This window comes from Stigmatopora nigra, chromosome 12 (genome assembly GCF_051989575.1).
Source record: "Stigmatopora nigra isolate UIUO_SnigA chromosome 12, RoL_Snig_1.1, whole genome shotgun sequence".
NCBI classification, from domain to species: Eukaryota; Metazoa; Chordata; class Actinopteri; order Syngnathiformes; family Syngnathidae; genus Stigmatopora; species Stigmatopora nigra.
This window is the reverse complement of record NC_135519.1, coordinates 4,791,998-4,814,101: the sequence shown is the minus strand read 5'-3', so window position 1 is coordinate 4,814,101 and position 22,104 is coordinate 4,791,998. Positions and strand designations below refer to the sequence as shown.

At 39.1% G+C, this 22,104-nt stretch overlaps 3 protein-coding genes across 5 annotated transcripts; 2 read left to right on the top strand and 1 right to left on the bottom strand.

The window, feature by feature from the left end:
• Positions 1-1,246: 1,246 nt before the first annotated feature.
• LOC144204977 (calpain-1 catalytic subunit-like) lies at positions 1,247-9,887 on the top strand. The gene is made up of 22 exons (XM_077728976.1): positions 1,247-1,384; positions 3,640-3,886; positions 4,497-4,566; positions 5,017-5,135; positions 5,208-5,341; positions 5,487-5,655; positions 5,985-6,068; positions 6,148-6,233; positions 6,341-6,412; positions 6,886-7,046; positions 7,121-7,293; positions 7,398-7,409; positions 7,609-7,820; positions 7,907-7,946; positions 8,037-8,102; positions 8,192-8,249; positions 8,359-8,423; positions 8,532-8,600; positions 8,668-8,746; positions 8,839-8,952; positions 9,032-9,090; positions 9,167-9,887. The coding sequence occupies exons 2-22, from the start codon at positions 3,641-3,643 to the stop codon at positions 9,191-9,193; spliced, it is 2,115 nt and encodes a 704-aa protein (XP_077585102.1). The 5' UTR covers positions 1,247-1,384; position 3,640; the 3' UTR covers positions 9,194-9,887.
• A 55-nt stretch (positions 9,888-9,942) lies between these two features.
• Positions 9,943-11,947, bottom strand: mrpl14 (mitochondrial ribosomal protein L14). 2 transcript variants are annotated; one of them, XM_077729423.1, is made up of 3 exons: positions 11,629-11,947; positions 10,706-10,787; positions 9,943-10,409 (listed from the first exon to the last, which is right to left on the bottom strand). In XM_077729423.1, exons 1-3 carry the CDS (start codon positions 11,681-11,683, stop codon positions 10,040-10,042), a joined length of 507 nt encoding a protein of 168 aa, XP_077585549.1. In that variant the 5' UTR covers positions 11,684-11,947; the 3' UTR covers positions 9,943-10,039. The 2 variants fall into 2 exon arrangements, with proteins under 2 accessions (XP_077585549.1, XP_077585550.1); XM_077729424.1 differs by lacking the exon at positions 11,629-11,947 and adding an exon at positions 10,986-11,383.
• Positions 11,378-21,675, top strand: LOC144205214 (mechanosensitive cation channel TMEM63B-like). 2 transcript variants are annotated; one of them, XM_077729420.1, is made up of 24 exons: positions 11,379-11,794; positions 13,342-13,566; positions 13,679-13,758; positions 14,407-14,448; positions 15,491-15,581; positions 15,657-15,694; positions 15,793-15,935; positions 16,022-16,073; positions 16,165-16,273; positions 16,348-16,418; positions 16,725-16,805; positions 16,940-17,057; positions 17,263-17,396; positions 17,472-17,609; positions 17,705-17,858; positions 17,971-18,077; positions 18,173-18,259; positions 18,395-18,460; positions 18,640-18,802; positions 18,899-19,004; positions 19,152-19,319; positions 19,394-19,509; positions 19,585-19,656; positions 19,877-21,675. In XM_077729420.1, the coding sequence occupies exons 2-24, from the start codon at positions 13,369-13,371 to the stop codon at positions 20,054-20,056; spliced, it is 2,514 nt and encodes an 837-aa protein (XP_077585546.1). In that variant the 5' UTR covers positions 11,379-11,794; positions 13,342-13,368; the 3' UTR covers positions 20,057-21,675. The 2 variants fall into 2 exon arrangements, with proteins under 2 accessions (XP_077585547.1, XP_077585546.1); XM_077729421.1 differs by lacking the exon at positions 14,407-14,448 and having other exon boundaries at positions 11,378-11,794.
• The last annotated feature ends 429 nt before the right edge of the window (positions 21,676-22,104 follow it).

Sequence of the window (22,104 nt, the reverse complement as noted above, 5' to 3'; positions counted from 1 at the left end):
CCTTGTCCAGAGAAAACATGTGGAAACAACACAAGCCTTGCTTGACATCAATTTTTTAAAAGCTGTTCATGCCCTTGTCAGCAAACGTGGATTACTTGAGATCCCACAGGGTGTCGCACATAAGCCCAAATTGACTTTTTTTGAAACTACTCCCATGCTTCTATTCCCCAGGCCAGTTTATCCGGTTTTATCCGGGTGTCTACTCCCTGCTCAAAAACACAAATGAGTCAGCACGCTGATGAGTATAAAGTCAATATTAAGTCTAAAATAACTTTAACAACATCCCCTACTAACATAACAAAAGAGACATGATGACAAATGAATTTATTAGAATACTTTAATGCTTGTTGGCCTGGTGTAGTATCATGCAAATATGACAAATTATATTATCCACATCACTTTCTGATAGGTCCACCTGTTAAGCACAAGAAAGATGGAAGTTCTCCAGATTGTTGTGAATCCATAACATATTTACATTGTATGAATTACCTTACAGCAGTGCTTCTCAAATAGTGGGGCGCGCCCCCTGGGGGGGGGGGGGGGGCGCGGTGCGATACCTGGGGGGGCGCGTGTAACCCTGGGGAACAGGATTTTATTTGGCAGTACTAGTATAAAGTGTAATTGCGCATCCACAACAGTAGCTGGCAGTGGCGCTCTCATTGTTACTTCTGTCATGTTTGTGAGAGTGCAACATTTCACATGTTGTACCTATAACACTTTTATAAAATGATTTTATTTATAGTCACGGTGGGAAGTGGGGGGGGGCGCGAATAGTTTTCTTCTTGCTAGGGGGGGCCTAACAGAAAATAATTGAGAAGCACTGCCTTACAGTATCATCACTCTTCTTCTTACAGCTTCAGTTTCTGCATCAATGTCTTCCTCCAGTGGACTGAAATGGTCATCTACAAGTTCAGCATGATATTGACTGTTTCTTATTTTGTCCCATAGGGGGCCATGAAGTTACCTGGTTGAAGCTTGTTTTGACGAGAAGACTGAGAGCAATAGATGGCAAAACCAATTGCTGTCTGGAGGGTGAGCTGTCATTTGAAACCTATTTATATTTACTTTGTCTCAGGGAATGTCAATTCCATTATTCAGTGTTTTATAACATCAGGACCACACAACTCACGACTATTCTTCGGCAGAACAGCGAATCGTGTGGTAATATATGTGTAGTGCAGCAGATGCCTGCCTGGGGGCGTGACTTGCGTAGCCCCTCCTATTGCAGTATACTCGTGTATGGGAGTGGGTGTGTGTGTGTGTGCGTGAGTGAGAGGGCTGGACTCTTGTTTTCTGAATCGCTAGTCTTCACTTCACGTTATTTTAATCAATTAGCACCCATCCACTCGGAAAGAGGAGGACGTCATTGCTTTTTAAATCGGTGGTGAGTCTTTTTGATGTGCTTATTTTCATGTCATGTACACAAGTGCATGCTCTGTATTTCATTTGCAGCTAACGATGAGCTCGCCCAGCTTTTGTGGCTTGTTTATCAGACTGCAAATGGAGGTCCTTTAAAAGATTTTTCGTATGGTGGGGCGTTGAGGGTCGACCAGTTACGTCACGTCTGCATGTGTTTTCGCATCCAAAAAATACTGTGTGTAGCATTTCAATTATAAGCAAGTACTACATACAGGCCTTGCGAACAGGTGCCCCATGACAGAAATGGGATTCCTCGCCACAATGCTGCAAACGAGAGCATTATTGCCACTTTCGACAAAGGTTGAGGCCCTTTCATGCCACCACTTAGCATAGAAATGCATCGATCAGCTTTTTTCAGAGTTGTACAGTTCGTTATTAAGCAGGCTAAAAGCCACAAGAATGTTCATGTAGCAGAATACAAGTATTGGGCAATAGCAGGGGGCGGGGCCAGAGCAAGCCAAAAGATGATTTCATATGGCAAATAAACCTGGATGTCCCCCTAACAAGTAACTCAACACTATATTTCCACCATCCCTGTAACAATGTGGTATTTATTTTGTTGATGTGATCCGTTATTGAATTGGCAATACTTGGTCATTCATTTTATGGACAGGTTATCCTCACTTGGGTCAGTGACTAATCATTATTTGAGCTATGAGATGCAATTCGGCTCATACTGTCTTGGGCCATGTTCAGACTGCAGGCATATCAGATTCCAGTCATATTCAAATCCATTTTTTTTTTCAAGCTGGACATGTTCAGACTTGGACACATGATTGACCCATCTGACCGGTCAAGTGTCATCCGGCATAGAGTTACGTCATGGATAGTCCAAAAGTATCTGAACTGTTCAGACTGAGAAGCATTGTGTCCAAATTGAATATGAAATGATTGCAAAATTCATATTTCTACGCTTTCTGACTGTCCAAGTTACAAAAGAACCATCCAATTTCAATCTGGATGCACTAAAATCTGATTTAAATTGCCGATCTGAACAAGGCCTTACAGTTCCTTGCATGCCTGCATGTCTTAACTAGGTTTGAAATTAATTCTCATCTTTTAAAAAAGGAACCATTTCACCAAAACCACAGCTTTTGTCTTCCATTTTAGGTGGCTTACTCATTCCATCTACACATTAGCTCACCACCAATGGCTGGAATGCGTACAGGCCCTCGGAGTAGCACAAAAGTGAAAAAGTACTGATTGGGAACCACATTTGCCAAGGAGTAACTAATAGCCACAAGCGGTGGGCTTTTTGCCACACAGTGCTATTATCTGGTCCTAGGAGATACCTGAACCTTTTCCAACACTGAGCTGTCAAATGTGTTCAAGAAAAAAAATAAGTGCAGTCATTAACTAAAGTGCATCAGTGCGTCTGTTGGGCGGGCCTGCATGTTCGGCAGCTCAGTGTCATCGAAATTCTATACAGAAAAAAAGGCCATTTGTCTGTATGTATTCCATGATTGACAAATGTTTTTCCTTCTTTTTGTGTCGCTATCCAACTCAGCCTGTCTGCACATCAGGTATCACGTTACTAACCTTTTTTTTTTTTTTTTTTTAATGATGACAGTGCTTTGTTTTCCTGTCTGGTCTTGATTTTAGTAGTTTCATTTCCCCTGCATGTATCTTTTGAATTATTACACTGTCATAAGTTCTCACAATGGACCTCCTTAGTAACTTGGCAATTTACCAAAATATTTCATGATTTTAGTGACAAAGTGGGAGAAAAATCAAACATTTTGCGTTGTTGTTCAGCCCTTCATGACCAGATAGCAATTGCAAGATAATCTATTTAACCATTTGTTGCCCTATAAACTAATGTTAACATAAGTATGATGAAAAGGAACAATCAACAAATAGAAAAAAAAAACTTAAAGCTCAATGACATTCTACTTTAGAGGTTCAACTCTAATTATAAATGGCTGAAATGCAAATTTTGTAATAGAACTTCCCTTTTGTGATGCATTATCAAACTACGCCCTTCCAATGAATCAATGACACATTTTCTTCATCCATTATGGAGTCCCATTGGAGCTAAGACCCCCCAAATTTGGTCCATCTACTTCAGGTGTACATCTAATAGACAGAACAATGCACTTCAACTTTTTTATACCTTGGTTCCTGCCACTCGTCACTGTACTCTTTGACACGTGTGTGTCACTGATGCTAAAAATAGTTCAATGCTGCACCACCCACTCCTATATTTTTATCTTGTACCAGTATGTATCCTATTGGAGGGATATCCGCAAAGATAAACGCCAACAGACTGCGAGCAGAAGGCATGGGCTCCAACGAGCAGGCGGTGCACTTTGCCAACCAGGACTACGAGGCTCTAAAGCAAGAGTGCATTGAGTCCGGATGCCTTTTCGAAGACCCTTGTTTCCCTGCCGAGCCCCCTTCGCTGGGCTTCAAGGAGCTTGCCCCCCATTCTGCTAAAACCAGAGATGTTGAGTGGATGAGACCCACGGTGAGATCATTTGTCAAATGCAACTATTTGTTCCACTATTGTTGCCACTTGCCCAAATGTTTACATTATTTTTTTCTTAAGTTTTGTCTTAGACATATTAATTAGCTTCATAAATAGTAGTAAGTCAAAATTAATCCTTCATTTTATTGCAGAGTAGGGCAGTTCAAAGTCAATATTTGTGAAATGTTCATGTCCACATTTATGATTTTTTTCTGATGCTTCTGTGATGCAAAGTGAAAATGACTGTATATGGTTTGTGTTATTGCTTAGATGGCAACCTCGCTTTGTTCATGAATGTCTATGTTTAGTTTCGCAGAAACGAGTGTTTGTGGTGATGACTGGAATGTAAACACCGCAGATGACATATCTGTGACATATTTTTTTACATCTAGAAATGCAAACAGAATTGGACAAGTCATGGCAGGGGACTGCTCAACCACTGCAGCTGTCTGCATTCTATTGCACATTCAGGACATTTGTTTACTGGGTTACTCCCCCATAGCCTCAATGCAGGAAATGTCTTTATAGCCTACTGGGATTTAAGTCTTAATTAGCCTATGAAATGAATCTCAAAGAGTGAACTTGTTCTATCTTGTTTCTTTTACATAAGGATCTGGTGAATCAGCCTCAATTCATTGTGGGTGGTGCCACCAGGACGGACATCTGCCAGGGAGCGTTGGGTGCGTAAACTTTGCTCTAATTGCCTACCAAAACCTAATGCTTCTGCAAGATGATTCAATTACATCAGACTGTCCTCGGGATTTCCTGATGGTTGTTAAGGATGCTCCTTTTTAAATTGAACCACTAATGGTGTTCTGTTTCCCATCAAAAGCATTACGCAAAGTGCAATGAACATCTTGATAATTTATTTGTATTCATTTCTTATCGTAAAATGACCTATACATTAAATAGTGTATATATGCTGTATGGCATAAAAGTGGATGCTTTGTTCTGAAAAATTGAATTTTCCTAAATTTGTTGAAAAGCACACTTGTGAAGAAAATGCTACAATGCGTACTAGTTTAATGAGATAACTCAATCTAACATTACTGGTTTGAAAAAATTGGACATTTTCTTACATTCTTATGCCTTGCACGTCCAAATGCATCTTTCTTCTTCTTCCAATTCAGGGGATTGCTGGCTTTTGGCAGCCATCGCTTCCCTAACCCTTAATGAAAAACTGCTTCATCGGGTTGTCCCACACGGGCAGTCCTTTGACGATGACTACGCGGGAATTTTCCACTTCCAGGTACTTTGAAGGACATGTCTGCATGTTTTGACCTTCCTGTTTAACTGATGATGTTATGTTCCTGTGTTTTAGTTCTGGCAATTTGGCGATTGGGTAGATATCGTTATAGACGATCGACTTCCCGTCAAAGATGGCGAACTGATGTTTGTGCATTCTGCTGAGGGCAATGAATTCTGGAGTGCACTGTTGGAGAAAGCTTATGCCAAGTAGGTAGTTTTGAATGCTGCTAAGCTTTGGTAATAAATTATGGAGCTGAGTGCATGTACTATAAGAGTCTAGTGTAAATCTCTGACATGTGCAAGTGATGTAGTTTCCCGTCAATATTGCTGAAGAGGATATATTTCTATTCAGGCTGAATGGCACGTATGAAGCTTTGTCTGGGGGAAGCACCACTGAAGGTTTTGAGGACTTCACGGGTGGGGTCTCGGAGAGTTATGAACTCAGCAAAGCCCCTAGAGATCTGTACAAGATCATCAGCAAAGCTTTGGATAGAGGCTCCTTGTTGGGTTGCTCTATTGATGTAAGTGTGTTATCTCATTATTTTCAATCACGTTCCATTTATACTATACCAAATATGAATATTCTGGCCCACATGACACAAAATGTGATGTCCAGATAATATGTGGATGAGGCTTTTTAGTTCAGTTTTTATAGATGACAAAAAAGTAGTCCCTTTTAGCAATAGAAAGTTAAATATGTTACAAAAAAATGTAGCAACAGTGCATGTCATGATGGGACTGCTAACAGTTTCAAATTATTTCATTTTCAGTAGAATTACATTACTGTGAAATGTGTTAGTATATATATATCATATGTATCAAATCCTAAACAAAATTATATGTTCCATAGATAACAAGTGCCTTTGACATGGAGGCTGTAACATTTAAGAAGCTGGTGAAGGGTCATGCCTATTCAGTCACTGGCCTGAAGGAGGTACGTATGTCTAAATTGGACACTTCAGGGCAAGTTTCGTAATGATATTTATTGGTGAACTTGTGTCCTTGTGATGTAGGTGGATTACCGGGGTAGAATGGAGCGTTTAATCCGAATTCGTAATCCTTGGGGTCAGGTGGAGTGGACAGGTGCCTGGAGTGATAAGTGAGTCTTTACAGTGTACAATGAGTTAAACTACTACTAGAGGGAGAAATGTGATCATGTGATCAATATGTTCCACTGGAGACCATTAAAATGTGTGTTCCCTTTAGTTCCTCAGAATGGGAGCAAATTGATCCATCGGAACGAGATGTGCATCTGCAAATGGAAGATGGAGAGTTCTGGTATGTGCGACAGGAGCGGCAATGATTTTTTTTTTGTTTTTGCATGACCTAAATGATTAATAAGGTACAATGGAAAGGTTAAGTCATGTAAACAGACTAAATTAAATATTAATATTATGCTATGGTTCAGCTATTTGGTTAATGCACAGTCTCCTCACAGGTTTGAAGATGTATACATTATATTTGTGTGGTGTTTCTTTATGTTCCCTGTGTTTATTTTTCAAGAATTAGGACCCTGATACCAAAGTTTATATTTTCAAGTGACCACAACATTCTTAGAATTCCACAAAGTCCTTTTTTGGTAAGACATCTGTAAAAACAGATCTGGTGTTTGGTGTTTGGGGTCTTATTGGTGTTTAGGGGGACCTCCTTCATGACCTTTGCATTCAGTGTTGACGCTAAACTAAGCTACTTCGATGTCTTAGACAAAAGAAGTGGATTGTAAAATGTTGCGTGTTCTTATTTCAATCCAGGATGTCCTTCAGTGAATTCCTGAGGCAGTTTTCTCGCCTTGAAATCTGCAACTTGACGGCTGATGCCTTAAAGGAAGATACTCTTAGTCACTGGAACACCACCAAGTTTAATGGCACCTGGAGGAGAGGCAGTACTGCCGGAGGCTGCAGGAATCACCCCAGTCAGTCCTTTTTCTGACACTTTCAGTTTTACCGAACAAAAACAACACTTCAATAGCAATTCCTCTATTTCTAGACACATTCTGGATCAACCCTCAGTATAAAATCACACTGCTGGAGGAGGATGATGACGACCCTGATGATGATGAGGTCGCATGTAGTTTCCTGGTGGCGCTGATGCAGAAAGACCGACGCAGATATCGCCGACATGGTCAGGACATGCACACCATTGGTTTTGCTCTGTATGAGGTAAGAGGAATGACGATTGATTCTGTTCTCAGTTCACAAATCTGTTAAAATCTGTGCTTGATTTATGATTTTTATTTTTTTTTGTCTTTTGTGTATCGTTTCAGATCCCTGAGGAGGTAAGTTGGACATCTTCACCTATAGATTTACTGCAAAAGTCAGTTTTTTTGTTTGTTAGTGGATATTTAATGCAATATTTTAGAATACGCAGCCCAGTGGATAAGTGGGTAGCACGTCGGCCTCACAGTTCTGATTGGAATTGCATTTATGAATGGAAAAAGAAATGTCAATGGATTGATTGTGTCCCACTCCCCTCAGTTTAAAGGATGCCAGAATGTCCACCTGAAGAAGAACTTCTTTCTGAGAAACCAGTCATGTGCTCGCTCTGAGACATTCATTAACATGCGGGAGGTGAGCACAAGACTCCGCCTTCCACCTGGAGAGTACCTCGTCGTCCCGTCCACATTCGAGCCCGGTAAAGAAGCTGATTTTGTTCTCCGGGTGTTCACTGAGAAGCAATCAGAAACGGAGTAAGTGTCTTTTGTCACACTTGTTATTGCTGAATGGCATTTTAAGAATGTGTGAAAGCTAAGAGCAACGTCATTGTTGATTGTAGAGAACTGGACGATGAAATCTCTGCCGATTTAGAAGAAGAGGTATGTACATGTAACCTGAGAAGACTTCTATTGGAAGAAAGAACCCAATTAAAAGTACGTAGCCTGATATACGATTCATTTGGACTCTAGGAAGAACTAAATGAAGATAGCATTGATGAGTCTTTCAAGTCCATGTTTGCCCAACTAGCAGGAGAGGTAGGTTTTGGAATTCCGAGGGTCTAAAAAGCTCTCATTTATGTTATTTTAGCTTCTAAATTAAGACACATAAATTCTTTTTCACCCAGGATATGGAGATTTCCATTCGTGAGCTGCAGACCATTCTGAACAGAGTTGTCTCGCGCCGTAAGTTTTGTTTATTTTTATAAAAATTGATTGGTAGCTGCTGGTATGTTGATATTTTAGAAGGGATTTCTATTAGTCTGTTGATTCCACTTATGGTGTTTCTATCTAGATAAGGATCTGAAGACGGATGGTTTCAGTATGGAATCCTGCAGAACCATGGTCAATCTAATGGATGTATCCTTATACTCTTTATTTTCAATTTCAATGATGAAAATGCACACTTTGGCCAGTTCATTGTGTCCAACTGAATTGAATTAAACACCATGACAACATGTTGATCAGAAAGATGGAAGCGCTCGTTTGGGAGTGGTGGAGTTCCAAATTCTTTGGAACAAGATTCGGAAGTGGCTGGTAAGTGAAGCAAATGTGTTTGCTGGAATTTAATTCAAATATAATAATGTCCTCTCTTTTTCTATAGCTTGTTTTTAGACAATTTGACCTTGACAAGTCAGGTGCCATGAGTTCATATGAGATGCGTCTTGCTGTGGAAGCAGCAGGTAAAGAAAAACAAAAAGCAACCATACTGGCTTTCTTGAGATAATAAAATATAAAAAAGCTAAAATGCATATGTGACCATTTGTCTTCCAAGGTTTTAAATTAAACAACAGGCTGAACGAGATCCTGGTTGCCCGGTATGCAGAGAATGAGATGATCGACTTTGATAACTTTATCTGCTGCTTGGTCAAAATGGAGGCCATGTTCAGTAAGTTTCCATTTTTCATTTTGAAATATCATCAGTTTCAATTGTAATAGAAAAATAACATTCAAATGATTCTATGCAGGGTCTTTCATGCAGTTTGACAAAGAGTCAACAGGAGTGGCTGAATTGAGTCTCATAGAAGTGAGTTCCATTTCAGTTCTGGATTGCAAACTGTTTTTTTTTTTTTTACACTGTTATTGTTCTATTCCCTCAACAGTGGCTTTACCTCACCATGTGTGGTTGAAGAAGACAACATTACACAGGATGGCGGCAGCCTGAAGACTACCGTGATTGTTTTAATGCTCAGCCTTGATAATCTCATAACTTTTTCTCCTCCACTGTAGCGTACACAAAGTAGCAAAGTGACTGTATAAGCCCGTAGCGAAAAGTCCATCCAATTCAAGTTTCCACTTGAAACTATGCAAGACTAAGCAGCTATCACTCCTGCATGAGTATACGCGTAATCACAAAAGGGCAACTTATTCGCATGGTGATGTTTCTATATTTTGGGTAATTGGTCTCTAAAGATCCTGCTACTATAACATGCAAAGTTAATGCTTTACAAAGTACTACTTACACTTACTAATCAATTATGTTGACGTTTTTCCATACTTTGTATAACTTCTATTGACATTAACAGGACAGTGTTGATTGAACTTTGCACCCATACAGACTTGAGTTTTTAACTTTTTAAAATTGTATTTAATTTTTATTTTTATTTTTGTGTCGCTAGAAAGTAGCAGCAGATCGATATGCGGTTGCACTAAAGTTTTAGTTCAAGTAAGCTGCTCGCAAAAATGCCTCACATTGAGAAATGCTGTTGACACAAACATTTACAGGGATCACGATATTGGAACGCCTTAAACATGTTAAATTAATGTGTGCCAGTTTTGTGTTCAGAATGTGTGTTGTGCCTTCAATAAATAATGCCAACAATATTATTCAGGGTTGTTTTTTGTTGACATACATTGCTTGTTAAAAAAACAGACGGTATGTATTTAAGGTCGTATTTATTGTAAACAAAGGGATGACTGTCAACAGAAATCTGAGCCTACTACATACAGTGACATACAAAGACAGAATAGTCAAATCAAACAAAAGAACTAGCAATAGCCAGCACCTTTGAGTATTCACCTTCTATTTTTTCACGCAAATGAGTGGGGATGGGAACCTTAATCCTGGTTCCTGTAGGATTGCCATTGTCCTCAATCAGGACAACATTATTTGAATCAAAACGTGCTTGCATGCGTGCTCCGGGCATTTTGTGACCAACAATTAGTGCAGGTTTTTTCTGCCCTTTAATGGCTAGTAACACCTTATCACCCACTTTTCCAATGCCGTTCTTTGTGTACACGTGGATCACTCGTGGAGGTCGATGGTAAGGTGTATTTCCAAGAGAACTGTTATCCACCACTCGCACTCTAGTCATTTTTTGAATGGCAGCTGCAACAGCGGACACACTGGAATGACAAAATAAGAGGATTCATTTGACAGGATGCTCAGGCATACGCTATCTTAGATATAGACACATTTTTATTATGAGTATAATAACATAATAGGAGAAATCAACAAGGCACATGGTTTACTATGTGATGAAGTACATTTGACAGATCACTGATAATCAATCTTATTTCACATGTATAGCACATTAATATGACAGAAGTAAATGATCAAAATCGATTAGGGAAGTTGGTACACGTTTCCCACTAAATCAAGTGACAACAGTTAGGCCTTGTAATTCAATCAGAAAACTTACCCAAACGTCCTCTGAGATATTAGGTACGATGTTTCAGCGAGGATCCCGGTGACTGATCTTGTCAACTGATACATAGCCATAACTGGAAAGATAAATGTTGTTTAGGTACATATAAGCAGCGTGGCTAAAGGCTACAGCTGATCATCGATAATGAATGTAGAGTCGACAGAAAAAGCAAGTTGTTATATGAATTTAAAATGTTCTCAGGTATAAAATTAATACCCCAGTTACCATTAACCAAAAGGAACAATCGTTTTGCTAGAAAGTTGAAATCCATTACCGTTCTTCATTTTTGTTCAGCCCATGCCAATGTCAAACATGTGACGTCATAACCAAGCGACATGCACTAAATTATAACCTAGATATTATGGCGCCTTGTAACAATAATAAAACCAGCATTGGAGACTGCGAATAAAGTCGTGCATGAGCAAACAAGATTAATGCAACTGATACTTTTAAAAGTATTGAAAAGTGTCATTCTAAAAAGTTCTCCTTTCGCGGGGTATAAAAACTATTTTTAAAATTATTCAAATAAGTTAAAAGGAGAAGTATTTCATGGATCTAAAAAGAATCCAAAGTAAACCTAGGTAAACTAGGCTGATGACAGCTGGGTATATCTTGTAACTTTAAATGAACGTCAAACAAACGCGCTCCTAATGAGATAGAAATACATCGAATGGATGCCGTCTAGTGAGAACATTTCTATCGAGTAACCGTGCTGTGTATTCTGTGTGCATCTCTATAAGTTGTATGTCTATGGCTGCCCTAGTCGAAACATGATTAGCGTCTCCGCCCGCTTGACTAGTCCGTCTTGAGAGTTGTCCAACCGGCTGTCTTGACACGCACAATAGTCACAGCTTTGACGGGCGCATCATTGTAAACAGGCTCACGTAACTCTTCCTGTAACTATCTAAACAACTCACCAGCACAAAAGTTTTCTCCACGGCGAAGAAAGATAAGCTTGCAGAAAAGATCCATGTAATTCTGCGGACTCCACCTGTCTTGTGCTACACTGTGCAGCTAATAGCTAGCCCCAACGCACTGACGAAGTGACAAGTTCACTGACTGAGCCGCAGCGTATTGAATATGGTAAGTCCCCCGGCGTCGAGTTTTGTTCATTGCTAGCGTATCCATCTGTGTTTGACACGATCGGTTTTGACAGATTAAAGAGTATTTAATTTGTTTCCAAAGTACGATTTACGCTTGACAGAACAATGAACAAACTGAGATAAGTCATACTGTGTTAGCCTTAGCGACATGCTAACTAATACTATATACTCTATCAAAACTTTGTAGTTATTTTTTATAGATCCATAATAATAACGTCGCGCTTGGCTTCACGTCAGCAATATAATTAGTTGTGGGATAATTATGATCAGCGTCATGGCATTTAGAATCTCAACTTTTGGTATCTGTGTTTGATTTGTCAGCTGATCATTACATGTGCGCGTGCCTATTGTTAAAATACTGAACGATCTATTGAGCAACCAAGCTGCAGTAATATACGCTATAATTTCAAGACTTAACACAGAACTTGAGTACAACTCCAAGTAATGTTTTATCCATTGGACTCTCTTGAACTCATTTGCATCTAATGATGGCGGAAAAAACAGCCAATCCATTTGAAGTGGGGCAGTTGGCCGCTGCCATTCACTGTCAACCGCCTTAAAACAATAATTCCCTGCCAATCTTCCTTCCAAATTCGAACTGACATTAATCAACAGCACCAAAATGTCAATCTTGACGTTTTCTGCCGGGTTCAGCCGTGTCGATGACGGCCTAGTAAGGGTGGTGCTGTGTGTTCCTTTGGGCTCACGTTGTCCCATTTGAACCCGGCCGTCTCTATTGGTTTATTGTTGGCCTCTGGCTGCATCTTGCCGCAGTGATGTCACAGCATTCCATGGAGCAGATAAACGACTTAGTGTTGGGGCAGATGAGCAACATCGCTGCTAATAGTGAGTGGGTCGAAGGGCAAATATAAAGGAGTGCAACTGTGTAAACACGTGTACCAGGACACTGCGGGAGACCTGGATTCCCCCCCCCCCCCACTCCTACCCCTGCTTTCTGAAAACATCCAAAATATGTCAGCCTTGAACAGTGGTTCCCACTACAAGGAAGTAATTACTTTATGATTCTATCTATTATTGTGTGTGAGGCTTTTTAAATTGTATCGGTCCAATGTGGTGGGAGGTGAAACAGTGGTGTAGGTAAAGTGTATTTTTTCAGTTATCTAGCTGGGTTGATAGTATGATGAGGGGTTTTCTTATCATAACCGCCCCAGCTGTACTAAGGTAACGCTATAACATAACACACAACAAAAACATGATCAAAAAATTGTTCAGTGCTAGATCTTCACAGGGAATATTTTGTGTGTATTTTTTGTTGGCGAGAGATCTAAAAAGGTGTTCTATTTCATTTTTTTTTAACCAATCGCATTTCAGCCTGCAGTTATTTTTTTGCTGGTTAATGACGTGTAGCCACCTGATGAATGAAATGAAGTCAGCATTTGTCAACTCTTTAATTAGTTTGTGATGCTTCCTGTTTGGTATAATTTTCTTTCTTAATTGCTTGGTATTTTGTTCTACGCTTCAGCAATTGATAATGAATGTGATTATTGTTGACTTTTATTTTAACAGAGTCTCATCAGCATGTTGCAGTGAGAAATGCAAGTGCTGCTATTAGGGATGGCCATCTGGGGGGCGCAAGCTTGCTCCGACTCTCAAAGCTGCACGACAACGCTGCCACCCAATGCCACCTCCAAAGAGTACTGCTACTCGGCCCGAATTCGCAGTACTGTGCTGCAGGGCTTGCCCTTTGGTGGCGTCCCAACTGTTCTTGCTCTTGACTTCATGTGTTTCTTGGTGAGTTGCTCTGATACCGACCGACTAGCAATTGTAGCAGTGTGTTTAAAGTTCTTCCATGTAATGATTACTACTATTCTATTATTTGTTTAAAAAAATCATGCGCTTACAGGTCTTGCTGTTTGTATTCTCCTTCCTACGAAAAGTAGCCTGGGACTATGGACGCCTGGCTCTGGTTACCGATGCTGACAGGTCAGTTACTCGTTTTTTTTTTCTTCGGTTTTACTGAGTCATTGTCATGGATGAGGATACAGACAGGAAGTATGTGTTTACCAACAGTGAGTGTATTGCGTTAATGGAAACATGTGCTTTGTTGTCAGACTAGAAATCTATTTATACACATTGGACACAGCAAACTTGAGCAAGTTAAATAAAGCAAACCTAAGATACTCTCTTTTTTCATCAATACATATACATTTATCAGTGGATTTGTTTAATCCAGTCTAAACCTTATATTTATGATTAACCAGTGCTTTTTTTGATCACCAATACCAACCAGGATTACAAAATGTGAGTTTTAAGCCAAAAAAAAAATACAGCAAAGTTCCATAGTGGGGGAAAAAGTACTTCTTGGCACACTGCTTATAACCCACATTTCCCCAGCTGTGGAGATTTTTTTTATTTTACTCTTCCACTATTTTTGCAGCTGCTCTTAAACTGATAATTGGGTTGTAGCGTAGCGGGATAATGGGAGGGGGTGGCAGCTGTCTGAAAATTTTTATTTATGGTAAGCAAACTATTTCAATTGTAATATGCAGAGACTTGGTTGCGATTTGTGTTGACAGTTGGGATTTTGCATTATGTTAACATAACTAAATGTTTTGCCTGTCTTTTTACCAGGAGAATGGATCAACGTTACAGTCGTCTGGATAATCGGGAATAGTATGTTATGTTTGTAAATTGTCTTCCTTCTTCTTTCTTTATTAACCTAGCTTACCACTTGTAGGATTTCCTCCTTTCTTGGTGGTTTCGTGTTTCTCTCCAGGTGTTTCCCCAGTGCCAAGGTCCCAAATGATTCTCCTAACTCTCCTTTCCCAATGTCATTGTTGTTGTGACGGGTGTTCTTTTCTTTAATTAGATTTGTGTGTACTAATCTCTGTATTAACCTCTTTCTTACGCGTGGCCGTACAGCATGAGGCACAGACTCTTGGATAGAATTTTTTTTATGTCTACATTGGACATTGATTACTAAATATTATCATATTATTATTCTAATGTGGAAGACTTTGTTTATATGTTGACATTACTCCTTTAACAAATCTACTTTTGAGTTCTAGCAGAGCCCTTCCTTGTTCATATCATCAAAAAAAAGTACTGTTTGTATAAAAGTCAATAAGGAAATGACTTTAATTTGGTTTTATGAATTATATTTACCTAGGCTAATACAGAAAAAAAAAACATCCAGGGTTAAAAGTAGATAAATATTCATCTGAAGAATGTTCATTTATTGGTATTTGTGTTTAAATTGGCTGTTGCTCATTTCTAGAATATTTCTGTAAATTTAAATGTTATATTATATTTTGAAATTAGACCCCAGGGCCCCTGTCTGTGTCACCTGGGGACCAAATGGTGCCCACGAGCCCAATGTTGATGACCCTAGCATAGAGTGAATTAAGGGCTCTGCCGGAGTCAGAAGGATCTGTTTCTTGTAGACCACTGGGTTTCTTCCGGTTTTAGTTGTCTTTGTTGGCGTAACAGTAGATGTCAAGTTCAACATCCAACAGTTGTTCTGCATTGACATCCTGTCTTGAAATTAATTGGAATATATTTTCTCTACTGTTACGCCTACAATGTACCATTTTACCAGAAATGCAGTATTAAAGATGTGTGTGGCTAATACTAATGGTATTCCAAGTGTGTTGGGATGAAAATAGCTTATGTTGTGACACCGAGGCAATGTTCTGGGCTGTGTTTTATTTTGCAGCGCAGCCGCTGCTTTGTCGACAGAGCTACCCGAACGCTACGAGCGCCTCACCTCAGTTTCCAGTTCGGTGGACATAGATCAGAGAGACACGGTAAAAAAATGCCATTTCTACTGCTGCAAAACAGACAATTGTTTCATGTCTTTCGCTCACATTCTTTTCTTACAGGGCTTTTGCTCGTGGCTCACGGCAATCTTTCGCATCAAGTGAGTCAGGTTCCACCTCATTCAATTAAAAAATATATTTAAAGTGCTTTTTTCAGATAAATGAGATGACTCACTTTCTTAATGTGATATATTTGTAGGGATGATGAGATTAAGGATAAATGTGGTGAGGATGCAGTCCATTATTTGTCCTTCCAGCGACATATCATTGGCCTGCTAGTTGTGGTGGGTGTGCTCTCTGTTGGGATCATTTTGCCTGTAAATTTCTCAGGAAACCTACTTGGTAAGTTTTCTTTTTAAATCTAATAATAATATTTTTTATCTACATTTTTAGTTGTGCATTGGCTGATATTTTTTCTACCCCCTCAGAAAACAGTGCTTATAATTTTGGAAGAACTACAATAGCAAATCTTGATGCAGAGTGAGTGATTCCTGGACAGTCTTTTTAGTACAACCACTGAATTGTGATATGTATTCCCAAACATGGATATGTACTGTCCATTTTTTTCCAGTGATGCACTTTTGTGGCTGCACACCATCTTTGCGTTCCTCTACCTGCTTTTGACAGTGTTCAGTATGAGGAGACACACCTCCAAGATGCACTATGTGGAAGATGATCTGGTTAGTCTTACTAATAACTACATATGCATTGTTGTTGTTGGTTTTTTTCACTGACATTTTCCATTACATTGCAGGTGAAACGAACCTTATTTGTCAATGGACTATCCAAATATGCAGAAGAGGCAGAAATAAAACAACATTTTGAGTAAGTGGCTTTCTACATTTTCATTTCTTATCAGTGATCTCTTAATATCTAGTGTTTCATATCCTGTCTGCTAATGTATTCTGAAAATGCATTAGAGTATATTAATGCCAAGCCTTTTCCTCTTAAAGATGCTCAAATGTAGCAAGGATGAGACAATGGCAGGTCTATTACTGTCTTTAATAGAAGCCAGATGAATGGAATTATGAAAGTCATGTGTTATTTGCAAACTGTGTGGGAAGGGGTACTGCTAACTGCTTTTAGCCAGCATGTTGCTAATAATATTGTTTGTCTTCCTTTGACTAATAGGCAAGCGTATGAAAACTGCACTGTGTTGGAAGCCCGCATCTGTTACAATGTGGCCAGGCTGATGTATCTTAACTCCGAAAGGTACTCGTTTCACACTGTGAATACGTTCGATCAACTTTTTTTTTCTTTTTGTTAATGTTTAGACTATTATTTGGAAACTGACTTGGTTTCAATCAGTGATGCCTTCCGTGTAAGTATTGTTGTTTGACATGCAGAAAGAAAGCAGAGCGCAGCAAGAAATTCTTCCTAGATCAGGCCAAAGAGGAAATCACCATGATAAACCCAAAGCCATGTGGCCATCTTTGCTGTTGCATCATCAAAGGTTGTGAACAGGTCAGAAGAGCTTTTGATGGAATTTAGATTTATTTTTTATTTTCATAGAAGCTTGCAGCTTTTTTCAATGCCTATAAAGTCCAATATTAGACCATGCTAAATCATTTCATTTAGCATCATGCTACTCCATAGACAAAAGTGTATGGATATTTTAATATATCTGATTTATGTTAAACTTTGATTCATTGATTTATGTCCTTAAAAGGAAGAAGCTGTGAGTTATTATACCAAGCTGGAGTCTCAATTAAAAGATGGCTACAGGAAAGAGAGAGAGAAAGTCAACAGAAAACCTTTAGGAATGGCATTTGTCACTTTTCAAAACGAATCCATAACTGCCATGTAAGTATAGTCCACTATCGTTTTATATACAAGCATACAAAATGCACCATTACAGTTTTATTTGGTTCATTGCAGAATTTTAAAGGACTTCAACGCTTGTAAATGTCAAGGCTGCCACTGTCGCCGGGAGCCTCAGAGCTCGGCATTCAGCGACAAACTCCAGACACACAGCTGGACTGTGACTTATGCTCCTGATCCACAAAATGTGTACTGGTAAGTATGAATTAAAGAGACGGCAGCATCAATGACATCACTTTTGGCTATTCTTGTTATGATTCATCTACAAGAAAACCTTTAATCCCTCCCAGGGAGCATCTGTCATTAGGAGGTTTCTCGTGGTGGATCCGCTGCCTCATCATAAATTGCGTCCTTTTCCTCCTCCTCTTCTTCCTCACCACCCCAGCTATTATTATCTCCACTATGGACAAGTTCAATGTTACCAAACCAGTGGAGTACTTAAATGTAAGGAAAGGTCTCCGAGTTCTCAAATCAACATGAACCCTCAGTAATATATATAACCTTTGGTTTGAGTTCAGTCCCTCAATTGAGAAACATTTGTTTGTTTTGTCTACAGAATCCAATTATCACTCAGTTTTTCCCAACCCTGCTCTTGTGGTCTTTCTCCGCCTTACTTCCTACCATTGTCTACTATTCAGCCTTCTTTGAAGCCCATTGGACGCGGTGAGATTTTCACAATTATTCATTTTGGATGTGCTACTACTCCTGTGTCACTTTTGGCTTTTCTGACTTGCAACTTATCCTTTTGTTCTTTTTAGGTCAGTGGAGAACCGAACCACAATGCATAAATGCTATACCTTTCTAATATTCATGGTGCTTCTACTTCCATCCCTTGGACTTAGTAGGTACTGTATATTTTTGTTTTATATTCGCCTCCTTACAAAACTATGTACTGAAGTACAGTTATGTATTTGTACAAGCTATATGAATGTTGTATTTCCTTTTTAATCTGACCTCATGTTTCTCTTTTCTTTCCGTAGCTTGGATCTTTTCTTCCGCTGGCTTTTTGACAAAAGATTCTTGGCAGACGCCAATGTGAGATTCGAGTAAGTTTGTTTTTTTTCCTTCTCGCAGTTAGATCTGCAGTTTAGCGTATTTTATAATTGTTGGCTGTTTTCTAAAACCCAGCAAAAGTTCATTAATTCATCAGAATATGTAATAGGTGGCTGAAATTGCCATTTAATAAACCCTCTTCTAAAAAGGATTTGTGTTACCTATACATTAGGTGTGTGTTCCTTCCCGACAATGGAGCCTTCTTTGTCAACTATGTGATTGCCTCGGCATTCATTGGAAATGCCATGGACTTGCTCAGGATCCCGGGTCTCCTTATGTACATGATCCGCCTTTGCTTGGCCCGATCGGCAGCCGAGCGCAAGAACGTCAAGAGGGTTAGTGTGGCACTACCCTAAGTCCTATTAAGGGTTAACATTTAAATTGTGATTGTCAAAAATCAATACACGTTACATTATCTTGCCATTCTGCAGCATCAAGCTTATGAGTTCCAATTTGGAGCGGCTTATGCCTGGATGATGTGTGTCTTCACGGTGGTCATGACCTACAGCATCACCTGCCCAATCATCGTCCCCTTCGGTTAGTTCAGATTTTTTTTTATGAGCACTTGGGTCACTGCTGCTTTTGTCTCCTGATTTAATGACCCTGTTCTGTTTTGAATTTGCACCCCTTATCAGCCAGCCAAATAGAATTTACTGTGACTTCATGTTCTGTTTTTCTGCACAGGACTGATGTACATGCTGCTCAAACACTTAGCAGACAGGTACAACATGTACTATGCCTACCTGCCATCTAAACTGGACAAGAAAATCCATTCTGGAGCTGTCAATCAAGTGGTGGCTGCTCCAATTCTTTGTCTATTTTGGCTTCTTTTCTTCTCCACAATGCGCTCTGGTGAGAAAACACGCCCTCTGCGGGACACAATTGTTATTACACATGCGTGTCAACCAATTTTTTTCCTTTCCCAGGTTTTTCAGCTGCAATCTCCATGTTCACTTTTATAGTCTTGATTATCACAATAATTATCTGCCTCTCACATGTCTGCTTTGGACATTTTAAATATTTGAGCGCTCATAACTACAAGGTAACAACTTTTTTTATATATACATGTTTTTTTTTCTTTTAATAAGGGAGTTTAATTCATTTTATTCTGTCCCAGATTGAAACTCAAGAGTTGAATGTGACTGCAAATGGGCGTGCAGAATGTACTACTGACTCTAGCAAAGCAGCAGTAAGTAGCCCATTCTCCTCATTTTTTAAAAATTATTATTATTATTTTTTTACACTTTTCAAAGGTGCTAATCAACTTCATTTTCTACATGTTTATTTTTTTCTGTATCAGTCAAAGATCAAAACATGACCAAAAAAAACTATGGACACACACCACATACTATATCTTTCTTTGCATTACACTATATGTGCATTTTATTTTCCCACTTTCTCTTCCACAGCAAATGTACATCGCCCAGGTTCTGCAAGATCCAAATTCCGAAGAAGCCGGCTCAGGTAGCGGCGAAGACGACGGTCAGGGTTCGTCGCAGGATGACGAAATAATCAATGTTGAAAACGACCTGAACGAAGACTTCCAATCCGGAGAAGACAGTCTCATTGATAACGAAGTGCGACACTGAGCCAACTGAGGATTTCAAACTTTAAATATGCACTAAAATACATGAACTGAACTGGAAGTGAACCAACAAGTTCACCAGAACATGTTAACCTGATTAAGGGACAAACCGTAAAACTAATGGACATGTGTTGTCTACTAATGATTGTAGCTGAAAGATTCCTTTAAAAAGCTTCCACTGGGACGACTTGCTCAATGAGCCACGGGTGAGCAACCAAGTCCCTCAAGACCCCCCATCATACCGGATGAACCTAGTGAAAAGACACAAATGGAGATGTGATAACTTGGCCTGCCTCGAAGGGAATGATGTTTTGTCCATGTCCTTGACGCCACAGCACTTGAAACAAAAAGACTTTCAAACTCCAACGTAACTTTCCACTAAGGTACTATTGACGCTTCATTGAAATCATGCCATCCACAGGTACACATATTTCATGGAATCCCATTCAAGAAGGTCTGAATATTTTAGCACGTAAGCTCTTTGGGCATTGATTAGTGCATTTATATTTCCTTCAATGAATGGTATCTTAGTGCACTACATTGTTAGAAGCCATGCAGCTAGCTTGGATAGTTCTTGGACGACACTGACTGACCTACAAGAGGACTTTAATTGAATAGAATTGACAGAAAGTTGCCAGGTTAGTTAGTCTGTTATGATCCTCAATTGACAAGTCTTCTTCATTTGTCTTTTTTCCATCTTAGGTTTACATACTTATGCACAGATATCGATGTTAGTGTTTATTTTAGTTGGTAACTGGATACTACGGACTAGTTTAGTCTCAGTCTTGTTTATGTTTGTATAGGCACTTGATTGTGTAGATTCTGTTAGGTTGGTGATATGTTGTTTGCCAGCCATGTTACAGCCTCCAAAAGCTGATGTGTAAATTATTTTAATTAAAAAAGTGTCCTATCTATGAGGAAATTTAAACAGACCACAACTGCATTCCACAACCACAACTGTAGATGCATTCATGAGAAATATAGCATTTACTCCTAATTGTTGCCTTATTCAGCATTCAATTTGTCATTATCTCATTGATGATTTTATCTAAAAACAAAGCATTTTAAACCACATATGCTCAAAGTGTGTGGTAGTCATTTTTTTCCCTCTATTGAGTTTGGTTCTAAAGGAAATCCCGAATTTGGACGGGAAAAAAGGGGTGTTTAGCAACAATTTCTATGCTCTTTTCTCAGAATGTGTCTGATTATTTTGATACTAACAATAGATTTGTCTGATATGGTCAAGTGGCGTTCTCTTTTGATTGTAAGGAGACTTCCATACCTCGACATTTGTATACCTCTAATATGTCATGAAATCTCTGAGCAGGTTTTGGAAGGGTTCTTTGACAACACTATTTCTTTCATTTTGAATGTAGTTGACCACTGCAACCTTTTGATAAGATGCTATAAGAGGCGATTAACTTCACTGTGCAACCATTCATGTTAACAAAATGCAAGTTGTACATCTTTGTGAGTCTTTTGGATTAGTGATGTCTTAGAATTTCACCATTTTCTGTTCAAACTCATTCATGTTGTAAATTGTGTTCCTTTATGTTATCTCCTATGCATCTGTGGACTCACTGGAAATAAAACACTACTTTTTGTTAACAACAAAACCCATTATCTGAAATTGCCAGCTTGTTCTGTTCTCAGGGTGTCAAGTAAAATTCTCTACAAATGAAATGTTTACTTGTTTCTATTCAATAGGTGGGAAAAAAGGTTCTACTTAAACCAGCCATCCTATTTCATAACATTGCATGTCTTCAAAACAGTTAATTTGCTCACAAATGTCATTTTATTTATTATAATCAAATTTTAAATCAAATAATAGATGCCCTATCTGCTGCCTGTAGTAGTTTGCTGGGATAGGCTCCAGCACCCCCTGGATAAGTGGTTCCCAAAATGAATTATAAAATAATGCATAAAACAATTTTAATTTCAAATGGTTTGATGACTATGGCAGACAATATGTTGGCCAATTTTTATACGCTTTTTAATTGCAGATCTACAAACAACATGGAGCTATGTTTACTACTGCTGCACAAATCCAGG

What these genes read in the sequence shown, in the direction of transcription:
- LOC144204977 (XM_077728976.1), top strand. Translation starts at nt 3,641, where the DNA reads ATGTATCCTATTGGAGGGATATCCGCAAAGATAAACGCCAACAGACTG. An exon ending in CATCTGCCAGGGAGCGTTGG is followed by an intron (nt 4,567 to 5,016) that starts GTGCGTAAACTT and finishes CTTCCAATTCAG; the next exon opens with GGGATTGCTGGCTTTTGGCA. An exon ending in CCATGGTCAATCTAATGGAT is followed by an intron (nt 8,424 to 8,531) that starts GTATCCTTATAC and finishes CATGTTGATCAG; the next exon opens with AAAGATGGAAGCGCTCGTTT.
- mrpl14 (XM_077729423.1), bottom strand. Translation starts at nt 11,683, where the DNA reads ATGGATCTTTTCTGCAAGCTTATCTTTCTTCGCCGTGGAGAAAACTTT. An exon ending in TGGAGAAAACTTTTGTGCTG is followed by an intron (nt 10,788 to 11,628) that starts GTGAGTTGTTTA and finishes TTATCTTTCCAG; the next exon opens with TTATGGCTATGTATCAGTTG. An exon ending in ATATCTCAGAGGACGTTTGG is followed by an intron (nt 10,410 to 10,705) that starts GTAAGTTTTCTG and finishes TTGTCATTCCAG; the next exon opens with TGTGTCCGCTGTTGCAGCTG.
- LOC144205214 (XM_077729420.1), top strand. Translation starts at nt 13,369, where the DNA reads ATGCAAGTGCTGCTATTAGGGATGGCCATCTGGGGGGCGCAAGCTTGC. An exon ending in CGTCTGGATAATCGGGAATA is followed by an intron (nt 14,449 to 15,490) that starts GTATGTTATGTT and finishes TTTATTTTGCAG; the next exon opens with CGCAGCCGCTGCTTTGTCGA. An exon ending in TGAGCGCTCATAACTACAAG is followed by an intron (nt 19,510 to 19,584) that starts GTAACAACTTTT and finishes ATTCTGTCCCAG; the next exon opens with ATTGAAACTCAAGAGTTGAA.